This window comes from Oncorhynchus mykiss, chromosome 7 (genome assembly GCF_013265735.2).
Source record: "Oncorhynchus mykiss isolate Arlee chromosome 7, USDA_OmykA_1.1, whole genome shotgun sequence".
Lineage (NCBI taxonomy): Eukaryota > Metazoa > Chordata > Actinopteri > Salmoniformes > Salmonidae > Oncorhynchus > Oncorhynchus mykiss.
In genome coordinates this window covers 56,880,768-56,904,122 of record NC_048571.1, presented here as the reverse complement: position 1 = coordinate 56,904,122, position 23,355 = coordinate 56,880,768, and the positions used below count along the sequence as shown (strand labels likewise).

The following is a 23,355-nucleotide window of genomic DNA, read 5'->3' as shown; positions in this document are numbered from 1 at the left end:
AGCTAAAAGAAGGTAGCTTACATGGGCTAGTTGATCTGGACATTTCTGACAGATTGTAAATAAATAGCTAAAAGAAGGTAGCTTACATGGGCTAGTTGATCCGGACATTTCTGACAGATTGTAAATAAATAGCTAAAAGAAGGTAGCTTACATGGGCTAGTTGATCTGGACATTTCTGACAGGTTGTAAATAAATAGCTCTCTAAGGTCTGCAATGACATGACAAGAGGAAAACTGATGATGCACCACACAATTTTGAAATTGAACCTTGTGCATTCTATTATTACAACTTTCAAGAGTATGTTGAAAGCTGGAGTGAGTTTTGGGAACCCGCCCCACAGCTTGCGAATCACTGCTCTAAGGCAGGTAGGATCTACTAGATTTACAATTTTTTCTTGAGCGGATGGTCAGGGGGCAGGAACATAATTACAAATCATTTGTAGACTGCATATTGACATCAAGAAGCCCAAACAGATCCAATATTTGACTAAAACATAATCATTTCAAACCTTGCGTACATTTGTATACAATCACAGACAGTACCTTCAGAAAGTATTCACACCCCTTGACTTTTTCCACATTTTGTTGTGTAACAGCCTGGATTTAAAACGTATTAAATGTTGATGTTTTTTTGTCACTGGTATACACACAATACCCCATAATGTCAAAGTGGAATTATGTTTTTAGAAATGTTAACAAAGCTGAAATGTCTTGGGTCAATAAGTATTCAACCTCTTTGCTATGGCAAGCCTAAATAAGTTCAGGAATACTGTATGTAAATTAAATATTTCTGTATTTCATTTTCAATACGTTTGTCATTATGGGTTATTGTGGGTAGATGGGCGAGAGAGAAAAAATGTATCCATTTTGAATTCAGGCTGCAAAAAAAGTGCAGAAAAAGTCAAGGTGTATACATACTTTATATTATGCTAGAGAATACTTTGGAATTGTGGGGGGAACCCTGCTCTAAGGCCTTGGTGTCAAACTACATTCCTGGAGGGCCGTTTGTCTGCTGGCTTTTGTTGTTTCCTTTAGATCTATGTCCAATTAAGACCTAGAAAGCCAGGTGATGAGGGGTTCCAAACTAATCAATTACCTACATTTATCAATCAAGTACAAGAGAGGAGTGAAAACCTGCAGACACTCTGCCCTCAAGGACCGGAGTTTGACACAGGTGCTCTATGTTCTCAGGGCCATGAGAGAAACATAAAGGATCGAACAGGTAAACTAGAATATATTCAACTTAATTGTTAAAACAGATTTAATTCCCCTCTGAAATTGACAGGTGGTAATGTTCAAACTATGTGATCAATACTTGATAACATGAAGTGACGAGATGTTGTCTCTGTATTTGTGTTTTGTGGCTTGTAAATGGTTTGTGACATTATAAATTATGTAGTGTATAACAGTGATATACTGTATATCAATCCCTGTCTCTGTCCTTTCCTCCCGTCCTTCTCCCCCTCTCCATCTCTCTGTCCTTTCCACCCCTCCTTCTCCCCCTCTCCATCTCTCTGTCTTTTTCACCCCTCCTTCTTTCCCTCTCCATCTCTCTGTCCTCTCTCCCAGGTGCCGGGAGTAGCCTGCACCAGAAATGCTCCACAGCCAAACACCGCATTATCTCCCCCAAATTAGAAGCAAAGACAGGGACAGGGGATGGGACTGGGACAGGGACAGGGACAGGGTCTGGGACAGGGACAGGGTCTGGGACAGAGGTGCAGAACAGTGATGTGTCTGAGGGGCAGACAGAGCCCAGTCCTGGAGTGGGGGCCAGGAGCAGAGGAGGGGGGGAGAGGAAGAATGGAAGGCTGCCCAAACCCTCCCTGCTTCCCCAGAGCAGCATGGAAGTCTCCTCCACATCCACCAATCAGGTGGAGGTTCCCGACACCACACAGAGCTCCCCACTGTCAATCACCAGCGACATTACTGCAGACAGTCCTGCCCTCGGCCTGGCCAGCAGCCTATCACAGAGCTCTGCTGCTGTGTTCATGTCCGAGGTTGCCACGGTAACAGGGGATTCCGTGTACACCACAGAACACGCCCACCTGATTGGCTCCACCCATGACGCCACCACCACTGGGATTCTACTGGCTGTTGCCCCAGACACCCAGCGCTTTGAGTTCCCTGGGGGGGTGGGGTTAGCAGAGGAAGGGGGGGAGTTGGTCCTCTCCAGCAGTCTGGATGCCGGAGGTTCTGGAGTCAACCTTCTTGAGACCAGCATGAACTTTGACCCAGACTGCTTCCTCAACAACCCCAAGCAGGGCCAAACCTACGGGGGAGGAGGGGGTAAGGCCGAGGAAGGTAGCTGTAATAGTGAGGGGGGGCTCCGCTGCTCTCCACAGTCACTAACGGCTAACGGCTATGTATTCAACGCCACGCTCGTAAACATCAAGACCGAAGATACTCCCCTGGAGCAGCCGCTGGATAATCAGAGCGGGTACGCTGGCGAGGGGACGGGCCTGAGCCCTAGCACCACACTGGAGCAAATGGACTTCAGTGCTGTGATGTCATCAGCCTGCGCCCAGAGCTTGGCACAGCAGATACACCAACACTCCCCCAGTCTCTTCTTGCAGGCCTCCCCTAAGACCCCCCTCGCCCAGGCCACCCAGCCCCAGATCTGTGCCTCTGAGACGGGCCAGAACTCAGGCGAGACTCAGGCTTATCTGGGCCTATCTACTATACCACAGACTGACTCTACAGGCACCAATGGAGACCCTCACACATACCTCCACCAACCCTCACCACACCAACATGGCCACAGTGAGGAAAGCAGCCAGGGGGGTCTAGTGGGGCTGGGTAGCTTTCCTGTAAGGGGGCAGGAGATGAGAAAAGACCAGCTGAGCACCAGAGGACCTGGGAAGGTGACGTCCCCAGAGAAAGAGACACAGAAGAGGGCAGAGTTACTCCTCAATCCTGGGGAACAGCATGAGGCCTACAGAAACAACACTGGTGTTGGGAGAGGTGGAGATCACTACCTACAGCCAACAACCAAGAGTGGGGGAGTAGAGGGAGGACAAGAAATAGGAGAGAAATATATTTTCAGTAACGGGGTCAGGGATGCAGGAGTTAACAGTGCAGTGGTGGACAGTCCTCAGTCTCTAGCTGGAGCAGCCATGGAGGGGGGGTTGTACAGCTCTACTCTTCCCCAGCCGGGTGTAGGTGAAGCTGGGGGAGCTGAGGGGGCAGGCGGGGGCATCAGCCTGGAAGGCTTTGAGGCATCGTTTGGGAACCAGTTCTCTGACCTCATCAATGACTTCATCTCTGTTGAGGGGGGTGGAGGGGGGGCGGTGGCCGGGACAGGAGGCAGTGCACTCTACACCCCTGCTCTGATGCCCCAGGAGGAGGTTGGAGAAGGCCAGGAGGCAGGAGCAGCCCCCATTCAGGGTTCAGAGGTGGAGCAGGGACCTCTAAGATTGCTGCCAGAGACGGGGAGGCTTTTTGGGGTGACAGACTACTCCCCCGAGTGGTCTTACCCAGAGGTGAGTCACTAGTACCTAACCCTTAACGTCTGACCTCTTACATCTTGAAGCCCAACTTCCTATTCCCTAGCTTCTGAATGGATATATCACCCAAAGTAGCTACAAAGACATAGGAAGTAGTGTATAGATTACACTAGTATACATGAACTATCAGCAACCGTATAACTCATAAGGCCAACGTCTGTCTGTACGCAGTAAGAGTCTGACGTAGATCCTCTGAGACATTAATGACCTGAGACACACACACGGTCTGTGGCTCAGCATTGATGTCAGTGCCCAGTGGAAAGAGGGTCAGACTGAGACTGGGGAGACACTAAGAAAGAGAACATACAGAGTGGCGTCATCCCCTTGGACGCTTTGACACACACACAACATCACTGCATGTGACTGTGTCTTTGTTTCAGGGTGGGGTGAAGGTGTTGATAACAGGTCCCTGGCTGGAGGCCAGCAGGGAGTACAGCTGTCTGTTTGACCACATCAGTGTCCCAGCTGCTCTCATACAGCCAGGAGTACTGCGCTGCTACTGCCCTGGTAACACACTCACACACACACACACACACACACACACACACACACACACACAGAGAGACATGCATACACTCAGCAAACTACTTTCTCATGCACACACTCTATTACTAATCCCAACCCGTGTGTGGGTGTGTGTGTGTGTGTGTGTGTGTGTGTGTCTTAGCCCATGAAACAGGTTTGGTGATGCTGCAGGTGGCTATGGGTGGGGATGTGATCTCTTCCTCTGTGGTGTTTGAGTATAAAGCTCGAGACTTGCCCGCCCTGCCCTCCTCACAACACGACTGGTTGTCCCTGGACGGTAAGTCAATGTTTGTGTGTGTATGTGCGTACATGAGTGTATACCATCCTGCATCCCACTGCTGGCTTGTCTCTGAAGCTAAGCAGGGTTGGTCCTGGTCAGTCCCTGGATGGGAAACCAGATTCTGCTGGAGGTGATATTGGAGGCACTCTTCCTCTGGTCCCCCAAAAAATATCCCAATTTGCCAAGGCAGTGATTGGGGACAGTGCCCTGTGTAGGGTGCTGTCTTTCAGATGGGACGTTAAAAGGGGTGTCCCGAGTCTCTGTGGTCACTAAAGATCCCATGGCACTTATAAGAGTAGGGATGTTAACCCTGGTATCCTGGCTAGGGTGTCCACCCCCAGTGCTCAGAATGACTGAAATCACATGTAGATTATGGTCATTCATCTTAACAGAACATGCAACTCCTGTAATGAAGCAGCCAATACAATGTAATTTGCCAAAATGCAATCTGCAGGAAAACACCATTCTAAACAGTGCACCTGATGCAAGCGGTTCCATGTGGGACAGAGTTTTAAATCTCTTTTAGATTCCCCCTCTTTCTACGTTTCTAAAGATGTGACAACTAGGCTGGGTTGATAATATGACCAGGATTGTGCCTTTGGCTTCTGGACAACAAAAGAAAGTTGATATGAAAACCAATGGAACAGGAGAGAAATGCTAGTTTCAATGGCATAAAATAATTTCCTCCATGTTTCTATAAGGTAAGACATTCCTCATAATTTGAAGTAAAACATTCAGGTTTCAAACAATGAAGTATATGTTTTCAAAATGCATACTGCCTCCGGCTCACATTGCAAAGTGGTAGAGGACGTGCTGATAGCCTGCCTACTTTTGTGTATTCATTTGAATGGTGAATAGGAAGCGTGCTTCAATTATCAGTTGAGAAATAAAAATAGTAGCTCTTTTTAATCGTGGCCATCAAAACTATTTTGAACACACGATTGCATATAGAATTGTTGCGCAATGACCGGGCTTATAAAAGCCCATTTCACTCCAACAGCATCGAGCTGAGGAGCTACAGCAGCTCTAGCACTGTCTGACCAGCTAACGGAAACCCTGGTGCGCACTTTACGTGCATACGTGCCACTCTATGACAGATGTTATGATGTCTTATGTAGCTGTGATGAGGAATCCTCTTCTCAGATAATAGTACCAAGGGTGAATTAGAGTGTTTAGACAATGTAAGGGATCTCGTCCTCCTCTTCTGAGGAGGAGTAGCGAGAAGGATCGGAGGACCAATGCGCAGCGTGGTAGGTGTCCATAATGTTTTTTAATAAAGACAATAGAATACTCGAACAAAACAACAAACGATGACGTGAATATACAAAACCAAAAACACGGAAAACAAACACCCACAACCCAAAAGTGAAACCCAGGCTACCTAAGTATGATTCTCAATCAGGGACAATAGACAGCTGCCTCTGATTGAGAACCATACTAGGCCGAACTCAAAAACCAACATAGAAAAACAAACATAGACTGCCCACCCAACTCACACCCTGACCATACTAAAACAAAGATATAATAACAGAACTAAGGTCAGAACGTGACAGACAATTTACTGTTTTAAATCAAATCAAATTGCATTGGTCACATAGACACATTTAGCAGATGTTATTGTGGGTGTAGCAAAATGCTTGTTTTCCTAGCTCCAACAGTGCTGTAGTATCTAACAATACACACAAATCTACAAGTAAAAGAATGGAATGGAGAAACATATAAATATTAGGACGAGCAATGTCGGAGTGGCATTGACTAAAATACAGTAGAATAGAATACAGTATATACCTATGTGATGAGTAAGGCAGTGTCATAATTATTAAAGTGACCAGTGATTCCATGTCTACAGTATGTATATAGGGCAACAGCCTATAAGGTGCAGAGTTGAGTAACCGGGTGGTAGCCGGCTAGGGATGTAATATATTTCTACAGATTTGGGTTCCTGCATGTAGTATAGCATTTTTGGTGTGTTGCTGATCATGCCATAGGTTTGATGGGAGATTCCACCATGTTGTATGGGGGCCTGGATTTACACGTCACATAGGGGACAGGAATAGGGACAAGGGGTGTTTTGGGACCAGATACACTCTCTTACAATCTCTCTCTGAGTGAGTGTTGAGTCTGAAAGTGTGGATTCCACATAATGACAGAAAATGTAGAGGCCTGTTTCAGCCCCATGGACAGCACCACTAGACTAGAGCCACTGGCTGGAAAAAAATGCATTATTCTCCATAGGCGAGACATTCTACCACTATGCCTGATGGGTCTTGTTTATTTGAGCCTGTAATACAGTACCAGACGAAAGTTTGGACACACCTATTCAAGGGTTTTTCTTTATTTTTACTATTTTCTACATTGTAGAATAATAGTGAATACATAAAAACTATGAAATAACACATATGGAATAATGTGTTAAAAGTGTTCAATCAAAATATATTTTAGATTTTAGATTCTTCAAAGTAGCCACCCTTTGCCTTGATGACAACTTTCCACACTCTTGGCATTCTGTCAACCAGCTTCACCTGGAATGATTTTCCAACAGTCTTGAAGGTGTTCCTACATGTGCTGAGCACTTGTTGGCTGCTTTACCTTCACTCTGCGGTCCAACTCATGCCAAACTATCTCAATTGGGTTGAGGTCGGGTGATTGTGGAGGCCAGGTCATCTGATGCAGCACTCCATCACTCTCCTTCTTGGTCAAATAGTCCTTACACAGCCTGGAGATGTGTTGGGTCATTGTCCTGTTGAAAAACAAATGATAGTCCCACTAAGCACAAACCAGATGGCTGTGGTAGCCATGCTGGTTAAGTGTGCCTTGAATTCTAAATAAATCACTGACAGTGTCCCCAGCAAAGCACCGCCACACCATAACACCTCCTCCTCCATGCATCATGGTGGGAACTACACATGCAGAGATCATCATAGCCTGGTTCCTTTCTAGGTTTCTTCCTAGGTTTTGGCCTTTCTAGGGAGTTTTTCCTAGCCACCGTGCTTCTACACCTGCATTGCTTGCTGTTTGGGGTTTTAGGCTGGGTTTCTGTACAGCACTTTGAGATATCAGCTGATGTAAGAAGGGCTATATAAAAAAAAATATTTGATCCGTTCACTTACTCTGCATCTCACAAAGACACAGCAGTTGGAACCAAAAATCTCACATTTGGAGTCATCAGACCAAAGGACAGATTTCCACTGGTCTAATGTCCATTGCTTGTGTTTCTTGGCCCAAGCAAGTCTCTTTTTCTTATTTGTGTCCTTTAGTAGTGTTTTCTTTGCAGCTATTCGACCATGAAGGCCTGATTCACACAGTCTCTTCTGAACAGTTGATGTTGAGATGCGTCTGTTACTTGAACTCTGTGAAGCATTTATTTGGGCTGTAATTTCTGAGGCTGGTAACTCCAATGAACTTATCCTCTGCAGCAGAGGTAACTCTGGCTCTTCCTTTCCTGTGGCGGTCCTCATGAGAGCCAGTTTCATCATAGCGCTTGATGGTTTTTGTGACTGCACTTGAAGAAACTTTCAACGTTTTTTGGCATTTTCTGGATTGACTGACCTTCAATGTCTTATATTAATGATGGATATTAGTTTCTCTTTTCTTATTTGAGCTGTTCTTGACGTAATATAGACTTGGTATTTTACCAAATAGGGCTATCTTCTGTATACCACCCCTACCTTGTCACAACTCAGCTGATTGGCTCAAACACATTAAGAAGGAAAGACATTCCATAAATTAACTTAACAAGGCACACCTGTTAATTTAAATGCTTTCCAGGTGACTACCTCATGAAGCTGGTTGAGAGAATACCAAGAGTGTGCAAAGCTGTCAAGGCAAAGGGTGGCTACTTTGAAGAATCTCAAATATATTTTGATTTGTTTAACACTTTTGGTTACTACATGATTCATATGTGTTATTGTATAGTTTTGATGTCTTCTCTATTAATCTACAATGTAGAAAGTAGTAAAAATAAAGAAAACATCTGGAATGAGTAGGTGTGTCCAAACTTTTGACTGGCACTGTATGTTTTATACTGCAGCCTCCAGGGAGCCTTTGTGTGGTGGACAGACATATAAGCCGGTGTATAATTGCTGTCATGTGAACTGAAATGAAGTTTTTAAACACCTGTTGGTCATAGGCTTAAGACCCTTGTTTTATGTGATTGCTGTGTGTTTTGTTGTTTTTCACCATGTACAACATCCTGACAATGATTGAATGACAATAAGGTTTCCTGACTGTACGAACCTCTAAGTAGTTACATTTTGTTTGCTACTCAATTTTCCCTCTCACACAAACATTCACTCTTGCAAACACTAGTCTGTGCAACAAGGTGCTGTAATTATTCAATGCCTGTATAGTTCAGGGGCGTGTGTGTTTCATCTCGTTCGCTCCAGTCTATGTGATAGATACGCTATTGTGGCCTGTGCTATCGCCCGCAATGCAGAGAGAGAGAGAGAGAGAGAGAGAGATGGGGGAGGGGCAGTGCGGCAATGCGTCTACAGAAAGACGCACTGCTGCGGTCCACATAAAGAGAACACTCGCATAATGTTTTGTTAGGTTGACGGTCTGTTTTATTGCAGCTAAATGTAAACCGTAATGGGTATTCACCAGGTTCCGCTCACATAAGATGCACAAAGCGGAATAGCAATAGATTTTAGAGCGTTTTAGAGCGCTGGGGGTGGGATTAATAGAGCAGCCATCTGTGCATAGTCGCTCCCAGCATAATCTCGACAGATTGACCAAATGAGAGAGAGGCGTAGCCTTGGCAGCCTAGTTTAAACCTGTTTCGATGGTCGGTCGCCCCATATTGAGGCTCGTTGTCATAAACTAGCCTACCAAAATTGTACAATGCACCAAAGAGATCAAATATCAGAATGATAGAGTACGGCTACCCAGGCATATTTGCATTAGCCTACTCACGCCTGCTTGAATTCACTCTCGTCTCTCCACTGTGCCTTTGTTTGAAAAGCGGGCAGTCAAGTTATTCTACTGTCTCTGACTCTTGTGATTCGTTTATTTTTCTCCCACGGATGATGACCGAGACACCGGTAGCTCGTGGAACTCCCCATGGTTAGATTTAACTCCGGCGTCTGTTTCCCTGCGGCGCAATTAGAATGAACGTCTGCCCTGTTTACGCACCTCTCACGGTTTTAGGGGAGAGAAACGGCGCGAAATGGGAGGGGAGGGTAGAGACTCTCTCTCTCGCCTCTTCCACTTTGTTCTATTGATGTTGCATGGTAGCAAGCGTCGCACACCTCAAACTAAAAGGGAACTGTAAAACAGAAGAAGAAGGACAAAGAGAGCGTCAGAGAAACTATTTGAGCTTTCCGGTTAGTAGCCTTATCTATTATGTGAAAACGAAATAGAAAATAGACTTTTAGCTGTTGTCGGTGTTTTGTGCATTTACCTCGTAATTGGTGTTGAAAATGCAAGAGCCACAGAATGTCTCGGAGGTCGCTGTTGAGTCTGGACTGGAGCCATTTAGAGGATTTTAGTTTATCCTATTATTCACTTTGGCTACCTGACTGTGGTGTTGATAGTAGGCTATGTCTGCCTATGCATGCTCGCATCATCTCGAAAGTCGTTAGTTGTGTGTGTTTACATTGCTTTCATTGGTCATTACAGATGATATACCTTGTAAAGGCTCACAGCCAACACAGTCCAGGTCAAATTCCCTCATCTTGCGGCACAGGTATTAAAACGTGTGTAAATGGCTAACCCCTGTATATTATGTTGTGTAACTTGGCTGGCCTGGTAGCACAATGACTAAGTAACTAAGTAACACGTGTGCTGTGGAAGAGCTGCTCTCTCTCTCTCTCTCTCTCTCTCTCTCTCTTGCGCTTTGTCTCGCTCTCTCTCTATTTCTCTCTGAATAAATCAACCTCAAACAAAGGACTACAATAAGCCACTGTCCGTGTAGCTCAATATGCCGTTTGGGGACTTCTATAGCCTAGTCTATTAACTTTTCGCAAAGGCATAGGCCTACATTTAGGGCAATGAACTATTATTATAACTTGTAAACTATAAGTGAGTGAATTGAACAGTAGGCTACGAGCTGGTCTGAACCAAGTCGAAGTTGCATGAAGCGCGGTGCCACATTCTGATTTCAGCACCAAGAGAAGTGGACAGTGCCACGAGTTGTAGACTAGCTGTGAGTTGTGTTGAAAGCCTGTGGGCTGGTGAAAATAATTTCCTAATGTGACGTTTCACAGTTTTTATTCTGGTTACTTTAACAAATATAACAATTTAACAAATCCCAAGACTGATGGGCAGGAACAGGGGCAGAAAGTGGGTCAAAACTTGGAACAGAATTGAACAGTTCTGGAAAACAAGCTTTTCTCTAATTAAACAGACCTCCCGCCATCCATAAATACCCGACTGAAAAAAACTAAAACATAGAAACAAGCATGTTGTCAGCAGTGGTCATGTCTCCACCGCCAAGTACTGTGTTGTCCTTGACATGCTGTTGTCACTGACATGCTGTGTGTGTGACTGGAAGTGCCCCAGAGGACCTCATAGAAGGGTAGGAAAGGGGTATAGCCTATGGAGTAGACAGATAGGCTCCCTGTAGGAGGAAAGAGACTGACACACATACAAACATATCTTGTGAGCAACACAAACATGGTTGGAGACTGAGACACACAAGTCTGTAGATACACACATGCAGAGACACACACAGTTGGAGAGTCAAAGAGGGTCAGTATAATTCATGATTCCTCTGTGTCTGGTGAGAGATCAAGGTCCCACATGCAGCAGACTGATGCAACACCCACACAGATCGGAGTAATCCAGACAGACCCGCCTAGACATAGAACAGAGAAACTTCTAAATTCCCCCTAAAATTTTGTCCACGCAATGTGGTGGTATAACCAGCTGGTATTGAACCCAATATGTCTGGGTGACGACAGACCATGTTAGCACACTGACCTTAAGGCATTTGTTTGGGAAGCTAACACAACATGTTGAGTTTGTTTTTCTGTTCATTCAGATGAGCTCTCTGTCGTGCGTAGCTGGCAGGCTATGCTCCATTCTGATTGGCTGTAGTAGTTGTGTTAAAGGGGAGGAGCTCTTATGTCACAGTTGTCGTCCCACCCTCTTCTCCTCCTCTGTGTGTGCCGCATCCTGAGAGAGAGAGAAAGAGAGAGAGAGAGAGAGAGAGAGAGAGAGAGAGAGAGAGAGATAGAGAGTGAGAGAGAGAGAGAGATAGAGAGACGGAGATGGAGATGGAGAGGGAGAAAGAGAGACCATCAGGTGGGGATGACATAATCTGCACTGCAGCAACACTGCAGTAGCATTTGAACAAAGACGCGCGCAAGCACACACACACACACACACACAGTGCAAGTACACACTCCTGTTCTCTCTCACATAGATACAAACATTGACTATTGTTGAATTGCCACCAGGTCTAGTTTGTTTTTAAGGTTTATCTCTGTAGAGAGAGAGCTTGATGTTTCACCCTGTAAACTCTGTTTTCTCTTATTGTATGGGAATCTGCTATAGAGATAATGAACACATTATGAATACAGCTCGCCTCAACCAGTCATCTCTGCCTGTCCCACTTTTATCCAATCCCAGTGTGTCCCTCCTGTGTTTCCATAGATACCCAGTTCAGGATGTCCATTCTGGAGCGTCTGGAGCAGATGGAACAGAGGATGGCTGAGATAACCAATCACCATCAGAGCTCCGAAACCACGGCAGCCACGGGGGGAGGTGGAGGAGCAGGTGGCACTGACCACCAGTCCCAGGTAACTCATTGCATTGGTTAATTGATTGTTTGGTTGAGTGGCTAGTTAATTGTTTGATTGTTTTATTGATTGATTGCTTTTACCCCTCCCTCTCTCTCCAGCTCTCCCCAGCCGAGGGTTCATTTGAGGGCCGTGTGGTGGTGGTGTGTGAGAAGATGATGACCCGTCCCTGTTGGGTTACCTCCAATCAGCTGATCCACAGCCGGAGTTCCCGGGGCATGACCCTGCTGCACTTGGCCGCAGCTCAGGGATACGCAGGGTTAATACAGACTCTCATCCGCTGGCGGTGAGAATCCACACACACACACACACACACACACACACACACACACACACACACACACACACACACACACACACACACACACACACACACACACACAGGTACATTAAGATGTGGTTCTAAATGTGCTCCTCTGTTCCTCAGCACTAAGCATGCAGACAGCATAGATCTGGAATTAGAGGTGGACCCGCTCAATGTCGACCACTTCTCCTGCACCCCACTGGTAAGAGATTGTGTTTGTGATGTAATGTGAATGTATGTTCTGTCTATATTTATTTAATGCTGTGTGTATATGACGTGTTTTGTCTCCACCCGATAGATGTGGGCCTGTGCTCTGGGTCATACAGAAGCAGCGCTGGTTCTGTACCAGTGGGACCCCAGAGCTTTGGCCATCCCTGATTCGCTGGGCCGCCTGCCACTCAGTATTGCACGCTCACGGGGACACACTCGCTTGGCCGAGCTACTGGAGCAGCTGCAACAGACTCCTCCTACTCAGAGTCCACCCAATGACACCTGGATGGACAGGTGGAGCAGCGAATCAGAGCCCAGTGGACATAGGGAAAGCCCCGCCCCCAGCTCTAACCCAGGTGAGAGAGGTTACCTTGGTTACATTGGGGTATTTAACCCTGAGGGCCGCAGTTACATGTGTGATATCATGATCTGTCTCACCAGACCTAAGGAGAACCAGGACAGAACCACAGCAGAGCACCCAGAACCACAGCCAGAGTCAGAGCTGGGCTCACCAGGGCCAACCCCAGTTGCAGGGCCAACACCGGGGGCCACCAGACAACCAGGGAGACCTACCACCAGCCAAGAGACTCAAACTCAACCCTGATGCCCAGCAACAGCCAGTCAACCCCCCACGCTCTCAACTACCCAACCTCAGCCCCCTAAACACTCACCCCCCCAGACCCAGCTCTAACACCCCAAATCCCCACTTCCCCAGCCCACCTCTGCAGACCAGGTTAGGGGGGTCAGGGGGTGGCAGTAGGTATAGCTTGCGGCAGGCTCTTGGGAGGCGGAGTTTGGCCAGGAGGATTCTGGGAAAGGAGAGACTGGCCAATCATCTGCGTCAGAGGGGCGTATCCACCAGGGGGGAGGAGCCAGAACTGCTGACCTATCAGGAGAACAGTGAAGACCTGCAGGTAGGAGGAGCTTAGGCTAGTTTGACCAATAACTCCACTCAAGCCTCCACTTTTACTTTGTGCAAGCACTTATTTGTGTGTGTGTTGCAGATGAACATGATGATGCTGGCAGAACACATCATGGAGGCCACTCCTGACAGGATCAAACAGGAGGGCTTTGTTGCCACGGAGACTGAGACGTCGCCACCGGAGACCGTTGGGGTCAGCGGTGATGTCAGCTGGTTGGCTAGTTACATTGGTGACGTGGAGCGGTGAGTCCATAAAGCTCCTATCTCTAATGATACTGTGGTGTTGTATCGATGTAGTGTATATTACTGCCTGCACTCTCCCTCATACTGCTTCTGGTGCTTTTCCTTCAGGTTTCTATACTCCAGGCCCCAGATGCCCACCCCAAGCCCCATACCAAGCCCCCTGTCTGGGCCTGAGGATGAGGAAAGTCCCCTGGCTCCGCAAGGCCTGCCCTCCCCAGCCGACTGGAGCTCCTTCCTGCATGCATCACTCAGTGGAGAGGGCCCAGACACCAACCCTGCCCACCTCACACTGACAGAGGCGGAGCAAAGAGAACTGTACGAGGCTGCAAGACACGCCCACCACACCCTCAGAAAGTACAAGGTATTGATAATAACTCTGTTTGTAAAGCCGTCGTACACAAAAATCACTCAAAGCACTACAAAATACAACAGACGGGTCAAGTAGAAGAATACTTTATTCTGGGTTAAAAGTTCTCCCTGCCAGGTCCCTGGCTCCACAGGTTGAAGGGTGAATGAGTGGATGTCTGGAGTAGTATTGTCTGGGTGTGTGTGATTGACCCTGCATGGGGAGTTTAAGCAGAGCATGGCCTGGATAGAAAAAACAACTGCACTGCATTCTCTCTCTCTCTCTCCCTCTCCCTCATAAGGATACACTGCAACAACTGTACGATCTAGAATCCAGTGTTGTGACGTTTGGGGTCAACCATCTGTGGCTCGCATGCCCACTCCTGGTCTCTCCCCTGTGGTTGCCATGCCAACTCACCCTTCCCTTCCTCCTTCCTCTAGGGCCGGCCAATCCAGGAGCAACGTAAAGAAACAGTAGCAGTGGTCCAGCGCTGCTATAAGAAATACAAACAGGTACAGTATGACTCTCAATCCCAGATCAACCAGATCATATCAGCCCTGCTACTAAAGCCAATGACCAATCAGCATCAGTCAGCTCAGCCATTAGTCAGGACAACTAGAACACAGCAGCTGACATACCTTCTACTCTATGTCTAGTCTGGTTCACTATGACTGGATGTGTCCACAATATGTCCTTCATACTCTCTCTCTTTCTTTCTCCCTCTCTCCATCTCTCTCCATCTCTCTCAAGCTGTCATGGATAGCCTTGAAGGTAGTGTGGCACTCTCTCTCAATCTCCCTGTCTTTATTCTATAACACATTGTTTGAATGTACATTAAGTTTGTACTAATTCCCTGACCAGTCTAATGTAATATCTCTATCAGTATGCACTTTATAAGAGGATGACGCTGGCAGCCATTTTGATCCAGAGCCGCTTCCGCAGTTTCCACGAACAGAGGAAGTTCCAGCAGAGCCGGCGAGCAGCAGTACTGATCCAGCAATACTACCGCAGCTACAGACACTCTCTCAGGTACACACATGGCACGCACATAGGTCATTATCAATACCACATCACAATAAGGTGCACATAGGTCATTATCAATACCACATCACAATAAGGTGCACATAGGTCATTATCAATACCACATCACAATACGGTGCAGAACCTTTGATTTGCCTGCTGGAGGGCGAGGAGACCCCCATCACCGCCGCTTGTCTTTTTTAAGGGATTGTTAAACAAGTACATGTTATAACTATTTGGTTTTAATATCATTACCTCTTGAAGAGCATAGTCAGGACTACACATTTTCAGATTATTCCACATTTATCTCTGTCATCAGACTTATACAGCAAGTAACTGCATGCTTTATGATCAGTGAACATCCATTGATCATGTCATTTCAGATACATGAGAGTATTCCCAGGATATCTCTTTATATTGGCCACCATTAATTGGATATTTGAGTGATATAACATAAAAGTGAACTACACCTGACAAATATGAGTGGTTTAAATTAATTTCCCATCCTTTGTGGGGTCTGCCTGTCAAGCAGCAGAAGGGTGCATTTGTCAAAGTATTGTTCGATAATGTTTACTTTGCAAGATACCAGTAGAAATGTTGTACAGTTGGCTAAACATAGTGGTAAGTAAACCTAATGTACTTTTTTATCCAACCAACGTGGACCTACCTAGCAAAGCTAGCTAACACTATCCCCTTTTCAACATTGTTTTTCAGAGTGTTCAATCACGATTGCTGCTGACAGACATGATAGGTTACAGTGATTGATGGACAACGTCAAAGTGGCTAGCTAGCTAACAACAGATCGCTTCAATATGGCTAGCTAACAAGCTAACTTTCAGGGCTTAAACTAGATGGCTATATCCAAATATAGTTTGATTTGCTTGTCATCTATTGTGGTGATGACAGAAGTCTGACTGACAACTTTGCCGGGACAATGACTTGTCAATCTCTTTCCAAAAGCCTAATCTCTGATGAAGCTAAATGACACATGTTATACATGCCAAATGGATAGGCTACCCTCACGTATCTGACATTGTACTGATCATGAAAGCAGACAGTTACTTGCTGTATAAGTCTGACAATATTAAAACCAAATAGTTATAACATGTATTTAACAATCCCTTAAAAACGGCATATAAAAAACCGGCCCAATGGTTTTAGCGGCGCTGGGGTCTCCTCGCCCCCCAGCGGGCAAATCGAAAGCTCTGCACCTTATTGTGACGTTTTATTGATACCGACATATACACACAAACAGACAAGCACACACACCCTAACTGTGCTGTGTGGTTGTCGCCATGCAGCAGTCTCCTCACTAAGAGACAGAACCAGGCTGCCCGTAAGATCCTGAGGTTCCTGCTCAGATGCCGCCACAGGTACTGATTCACACAATCTCCTTTCTGCTCCAGACCAGCTGTCACTACATCACCATGATAGAGAGGATGCAGGTGTTGACCATGTCTGTCCTCTCTAGCATGGCCGTGTGGTGACAACCCCACCCCTCCTCCCCATACCCAGTGTGTGTGTGTGCTAATAGTTGGTGTTGTTTTGCTGTTTCTGTGAAGCCTCTTGATGGACCATAGACCAGTCAAGCGGGTAAGTGAGCACCAGTAACTCAGTTTGGGCTTTTCTTACCCCCTCTTCTAACTCTCATTTCTTACTTTCTCCTCATACTCTCTCTTTTTCTCTCCTTCGCCCCTTCTCTCTCTCACTTTTCTCTCGCTCCCTCTCTCCATGTGGCTGATGCCTGTTTGCATGTCAGCTCTCTTGAGAGGGAGAGAGGGAACACTGGGTCAGTCCAAACATCAAACATAAACACCTCTATCTGTCCCTCTAGTCCCTTTGCTTTTTCTCTCTTTCTCTCTCTCCCTCTGTTCCTCTTCCTCTCTCTTTCTCTATCTCCCTCTCTGTTCCTCTTCCTCTCTCTTTCTCTCTCTTTCTCTCTCTCCCTCTCTGTTCCTCTTCCTCTCTCTTTCTCTCTTTCTCTCTCTTTCTCTCTCTCCCTCTCTGTTCCTCTTCCTCTCTCTTTCTCTCTTTCTCTCTCTCCCTCTCTGTTCCTCTTCCTCTATTTTTCTCTCTCTCCCTCTCTGTTCCTCTCTCTTTCTCTCTCTTCCCCTCTCTTTCTCTCTGTTCCTCTTTCTTTCTCTCCCTCTTTCTCTCTCTCCCTCTCTCTTCCTCTCTCTTTCTCTCTCTCCCTCTCTGTTCCCCTCTTTCTCTCTCTCTCTCTTTCTCTCTCTCCCTCTTTCTCTCTCTCCCTCTCTCTTCCTCTCTCTTTCTCTCTTTCTCTCCCTCTCTGTTCCCCTTTCTTTCTCTCTCTCCCTCTTTCTCTCTCTCTCTCCCTCTTTCTCTCTCTCACTCTCTCTTTCTCTCTCTTTCTCTCTCTTCCTCTCTCTTTCTCTCTCTTTCTCTCTCTTTCTCTCTCTCCCTCTCTGTTCCTCTCTCTTTCTCTCTCTGGATATTGCTGAATGATGCTGGTATTTCTGCATGACTGACAGAGAGAGGGGGCAGGTCCTTCTGCTTTACTTCCAGGGACTGGGGCATGCTTTGAATGACATCACTTCCTCTGTGGGAGGGGCTTCTCTCTTGTTTGGCCTGCCAGTATCCTGCTATTATTTTTGGCTTGGTAGTTGTGGAGGGAGAGGGGGGAGAGAAGTGCGTGTGTGTGCGCGCGCTTTCCCGCGTGAGTGGGTGGGTGTGCGCTTGTGTGTGTGTGTGTGTGTGTATGAGGCCGCTCATCTTACAGTCATCTGAGAACTGTAACACAGAAAGTGGCTGGTGAACCAAAATAACTGTTTGTTGTCCCCAGTGCCAACCATCAGTGTGGTGTGAGTGTGTGTCTGACCTGGGGCTCTTCTCTCCTCTAGGGCAAGAGAGCAGAGAAAGGCCAGGGGTCCTGAGAGCCCACGACCCAGTCCAACACAGAGCCCCCTCATCCTGTGAGCTCCTCTCCACTCTTCTCTTCCCTCTCCTCCTGTCCCTTCCTCCCTCGGTCTCACACAGGGGCAATTCTCTTTTCCTCCCTCTCCTCATACCAATCTCACAATGGGACTACTTCACAGTCCACACTCCTCTTCTACAAACAGACTGCTAACACTCAAACAGGAGAATGAGGAGGGATACATGGCAACTATATCACTGAGACAACACAGAGACAACTCTCCTCTCTCTCCTCCCTCTGTTTCTCTGAGACAAACGCTTCCCAAACAGACAGGTACACTGCTCTGGGAGACTGCTCTGATGAACATATGGCCCTGGCTCTGGCCACAGCCTCGCTTTACTTTCCTCTTCCTCCAGATCACAGAGAAGAAACTACATTACCCTTCCTGGCATCTTTGCACTCTTCACAGATAGATCAATGTTTTCTTCAAGAGCAGAAAAGAACAAGAGAAAAAGATCAGGATGCAGCTGAAGATGCACATTTTTTATCGAACGCGTTCGATACGGAGAATGGGATGATTGGTTTTCTCATATGGGCAACATTTGCATTGACATGCATAATCTATATTGGACCTGTTGTACTTGCTGTATATATGATACATTTTAGGAAAGGAAAACATAAACCAAATATCACTCCCATATCCTGTATGCATGCACTGTTTTTCACTAGCTCTTCTCCCATGGCTTTTATGGCAGTTGGCAAAGTCAATGTGATCACCACACTCTGATTGGCTGGCTAGACAGGTCAACCAGTCACCCAGTCCCCCAAAGAGAAGTACTACACTTGAATGTAAGAAGAACATTAACAGATAGCGGTTTAGGTGTAAATAACAGTGTCTTAATTTGTTATATTGACTTGTCTATGAAGTCATTCTCTGAGGAAGCATTTTGCTAGCCTGATGTGTGAGTCTGTGTTTGTTGAATCTAATGCATGTGTTTGAGCTGTGAGCTCCTGCATGCGAACCAAACTTGTTTGTTTTGTATTTATGTGTAGTGGTGTCTCACTTCTGTCCTCATTGACTAACTCTACCCTGTGTTTATCATGTGCTCTATGTAAGGAAAATAACCTGGGTTTTCTGCTTTTATTTATCTATTTGTTTCATTTTTCTTATTTACCTTGTTATTTTCTTTCATTTAATTTACAGTAAGAAAATGGCTTTTTAGCCCGAGTTAGTTTTATCCCCCTATTGTGTGGTAATGTGTGGTAATGTGTGGTAATGTGTGACATATTCGGTTCAGATGGTTATCTGTCTCTGTCAATTTGTTCTTAACATGAACTTCAAAAAGCCACATATGGTTTTGAGGAGAGTGTCACATTGCATTGCCTTGACTTCTTATAGTCTGTGAGAAGTCCCTATACTTACTATACGCTAGCCCCTGTCTAGGACATGGGTCCCTATATTAGCCCTTATAGAGTTTAGCCCAGCCCATATTTTTGACTATATAGCGTCTCTGTACATAAAATGACGAGGTATGGGTATATATGGAGACCCCGGATCTTTTTCATGAGAAAAGACTGTATTTAAGAATATATATAATTTTACTTCTATAACAACAGTATGAGCAGATAGAGACCCGGGTATACAGGACAATTGTATTGTTTGTAAATAATGTAAATACTAACCATGGATCTATGTGCATGAGAAAATAAGACAAAGAAACGAGGCAAGAAAATCAACATACATTTTTTTGTGGCTATGGACTGTAAGAGGATTTGAACTACTTCACTTTACAAGTGTTTGATAAAAGTGTTATTGAAGAACATTTTGCTAAAGCATGACGTTGATGACATCTTATGTTAAAACCAGTGATATAAAGAATAAGGGCAGAAAGCTAAATGTATACACAACATGCTTTTGATTTCAGGCTAGCAAAAATGAAATCATTTTGCTAGTGGTGCCAATTATTATGAATTCTACTTTTCCCTAGGACCCTAGGATTAGCGCAGGAGTTTTTCCTGACCATGTGGTCACTTGTTCAGGAAAAACTCCTGGTCCAGGAGGTAAAACATACAAGTATTAAATATACTGTACACAGTCATCTCAAGCAACTGACGAGTGGGAAAGCAAGGAGAACTTCATAATCTATTATTTTAAAGTGTACACAGAATGAGTTCGTGTCAGGTGTCAAAACCAAACAAACTGGTGATGGGTGATGTTTCTGTTAGTGTGGTCCTCTGTGGCTCAGTTAGTAAGAGCGTTGTGCGGGCAATGGCAAGGTTGTTGGTTAATTTCTTGCAGGGATCACACACATACTCAAAATGTATGCCCTCACTGTACTGAGTAAGTTACATTGGATAAAAGTGTCTGCTAAGTGGTATATACTTTTATGTTAATGCAATTGCAGATTTGAAACTTTCATCTCTTAACTTCAGACAGATATTTTCCCCTTCAAATTCCCCAGTATGTAATTGCCAATAGTATGGCCTGTGTTACAATGAGGCGTTTCCTTCCCTAGAGTGTCTTACAGATTTGTTTTGACTGAGAATTATGACCAGTTTGGTTTAGAAAGTGCCTACTCATATACAGAACGTGCAAGCTAATATCAGGAACCCACTATATGTCTCCAAACGAGTTAACTCATTCCCTCTATAGTTTCCCAAACTGTGTGTGATGATTATTCTACACAAACGATTGGCACCCAGTCTTATTTTGAACTCTAATTGGTTAGTGATTTTGGTTGTTCTTCCTATACCTAAGTGTTTATGCATTCAAAATATTCCATTGTTAAAAGACAAGTTGGCTATAGCAGAAACAGACTGATACTAGTCCTGCTCTTGGTCCTCTAAGCAGATAATGTATTTTCCTCCTCCTACCAGGTAGAGACTGAGTAGTGGATCCCAGCATACATTACCATGGTTCATTTGGGTTGCTACATTTTTTTTTTTTTTATCCGTAGCTCTGATTTGCCCCCTACATATATTTATTTGTGAGAAGGAAACATTGACAACGTTTCAATCCTCATTGGGATCTCAGTTAGGTTGCCAGATTATGCCATATCTCTGACTGGGCTGGTTGATATATTATAGGCTAAATTTTGCATGGCGCATTCACACCCATTTTACAGTAATGGCAGTACATGTAGGCCTAGACACTCTCATATAGATACCCTGGGTTAAGTCTTTAGTGAGATGTAGAGCACAAGAAACCCTCTTTCTGGAATTCAACTGCTGTATGGTCATTCTCAAGATGCAAATATCTGTTTTGAACATTGATAAAGTGTATTCTTCTGCATGGAAATTGCATGACATTTCACTTTATTTATCATCTGTTCAGTCCTGGCAGTAATGTTCTTCCAACGTTCTTACATAAAAACATATCTTAGCTGGAGCAAACTTCACACTCACAGACAGAGACATGCACACGACTCACTCGGTCGTCTCACAATCTCCAATCTTGCACACACATCACACTCTCTCTCTTTTCTTTTTTCTTAGGGAGCAGTAACTCCCTCAGATTTAAACTCAGGGTTCTAGAATGGCTTGGGGGTGTGGAGTAGGCCCTGTGTGTGCATGTGTGCGCGCGTGTGTGTGTGTGTCAATCAGCCAATTGTGATTAGGCTATACCTCTTTCATAAGATGACAGTGGCGATGACCCCACAGAGATGTGGCAGCCTGAGGTCTTGTTCACAGGGAGTTGGCCTGAGATGGGTGCCACACACATCATCCCATCTATAAAGGACTTCCACTTCCAAACACCTGAGACACAACATATAACATATATAATACAAACATTCAAATATATGTAGAGCCTCACAAAGAAGACAATAATATCCTCTCTAGGGCCCGGAGTGGTTTTCCTGACCAGGAAAAACTCTGGGCATAGTCATTATGGCCCAGGAATTATTCATGTTGGAAAGGCTCTCCAGCCTATCGCTGTTTCACTCTGTAGTCAACTCTTGAATGCGCTTAATCATTTTATACCCTGGCCTGGAACTGTGCCCTCCAACCACATCACAGCTACACTAACAGAAACACAGAGAGGCGCTGCTGTTTAAAGGGGGTGAATTCACACTGGATAAGGCTTTCCACTGAAACACACAGAGCAATAAACAAACATATACATTTTCTAAATAATGATCTGTAAATTTAAGTAAGCGTAGAGATCAGTTTATAGAGAAAAACATAAGCTATGTCACAGGCAACTTTGACTTCCTCTTCTGGAAAGTGGGCCACAGTCAGTAGCCGAACGTTGCAGATAGAAATGCTATGAATATAGCTGACGTGATTCCTTATTCTACATGTCAGAGAGGCATGTTTGTTCTACATGCCATATTTCTATCTGAACATAACAAAACGCTGCGCCCTGCTGAACTCGCTCCTGGGCAAGCTGCACAGAGGTGACCTTTGACACACAGGTTAAAGGTCAAATAAGAGATAGATTTTGAAATACAGGCCATAGTTATAACGGGCTATGGGCTAACATCACACTGCATGTTTAAATAGTGCTAGCTAGACTTCTCCCTCTCTTTCTCTTTTCCTCTCTCATCCCTAGCTTTGTTCCCTCCTATTTTGTGTTCTTCATGCCCCTTCTCTCTCTTTCTCTCTCTCTCTTTCTACCTCTTTCCCTCTTTTGTAAGTGATTTTTTTAATAATGTGCATGTATACGCATCAATAAATAGTTGAATATGTTTTTAAAAAGAACCTTCTGCTGCTGAGGCCATGCACAGTGTTTTGAATTGCCCTTATATGTGGAACATGTACTTTGAATGCTTTACATAATTTCTGCTGTAAAATGAAATCTGAGTAAAAAGAAAATTTGCACTTTACTGTAATGGTCTGATGTTTATTTTATTGTCAGTGTGATTGTACATTTAAAAGAAACTGGGCTACAAATTGTTTATCATATCTATGTTACGTTTTTGTATTTGTAGTATTTCCAGAAATACTTTTGAAAATTAAGTCTGGTAATTCTGTCCATGGGCCTATAATGAAGTAAGTTGAGGCATTGAAGAGGCTTTATTTCCTTGTTGAATAATGATTTAATTTAAACTATCTAGTGAAAATCTCACTTTTAAAAGCTCTAAGGGCTCTATTCAATCTGTATTGCGGAGGTTCAGCGTTACAACGTGATGTAAAGGCAATGTTCCCGCATTAGCAGAGACTGCATTCACGATAAACACTGCATATGTTGGCTTTAAATTTCTATGGTGCAATCTGTAATGCTTCAGCGAAACAGATTGAATCGAGCCCTTCATCTGTTAACTCATACCCAAATAATGTTGTTGACTCATCCTGTACATGAAGTTGAGGCCAAAGCATACATTTTAGAAGGAAAAAAAAACACTTTATAAACCCTGAGGTACAACATCACAAAGCTTGTGGAGCAGTC

General features: G+C 44.9%; 1 protein-coding gene across 5 annotated transcripts in view; it reads left to right on the top strand.

Annotated features, from left to right (window-relative positions):
* LOC110528035 (calmodulin-binding transcription activator 1) overlaps positions 1 to 22,792 on the top strand; it is a 135,946-nt gene extending 113,154 nt beyond the window's left edge. Inside the window, exons 8-23 of one of the 5 annotated variants that reach the window (XM_036983593.1) lie at positions 1,569 to 3,478; positions 3,883 to 4,009; positions 4,170 to 4,304; positions 11,901 to 12,046; positions 12,148 to 12,332; positions 12,474 to 12,552; positions 12,649 to 12,916; positions 13,002 to 13,474; positions 13,565 to 13,725; positions 13,834 to 14,086; positions 14,512 to 14,583; positions 14,822 to 14,842; positions 14,955 to 15,100; positions 16,393 to 16,464; positions 16,654 to 16,684; positions 17,953 to 22,792. In XM_036983593.1, coding sequence (XP_036839488.1) covers positions 1,569 to 3,478; positions 3,883 to 4,009; positions 4,170 to 4,304; positions 11,901 to 12,046; positions 12,148 to 12,332; positions 12,474 to 12,552; positions 12,649 to 12,916; positions 13,002 to 13,474; positions 13,565 to 13,725; positions 13,834 to 14,086; positions 14,512 to 14,583; positions 14,822 to 14,842; positions 14,955 to 15,100; positions 16,393 to 16,464; positions 16,654 to 16,684; positions 17,953 to 17,985 — 4,112 coding nt within the window. In that variant the 3' untranslated portion in view covers positions 17,986 to 22,792. The remainder of the gene's footprint in view (positions 1 to 1,568; positions 3,479 to 3,882; positions 4,010 to 4,169; positions 4,305 to 11,900; positions 12,047 to 12,147; positions 12,333 to 12,473; positions 12,553 to 12,648; positions 12,917 to 13,001; positions 13,475 to 13,564; positions 13,726 to 13,833; positions 14,087 to 14,511; positions 14,584 to 14,821; positions 14,843 to 14,954; positions 15,101 to 16,392; positions 16,465 to 16,653; positions 16,685 to 17,952) is intronic. The other 4 variants (XM_036983595.1, XM_036983592.1, XM_036983594.1 and 1 more) reach the window with 4 other exon arrangements.
* Positions 22,793 to 23,355: the final 563 nt, after the last annotated feature.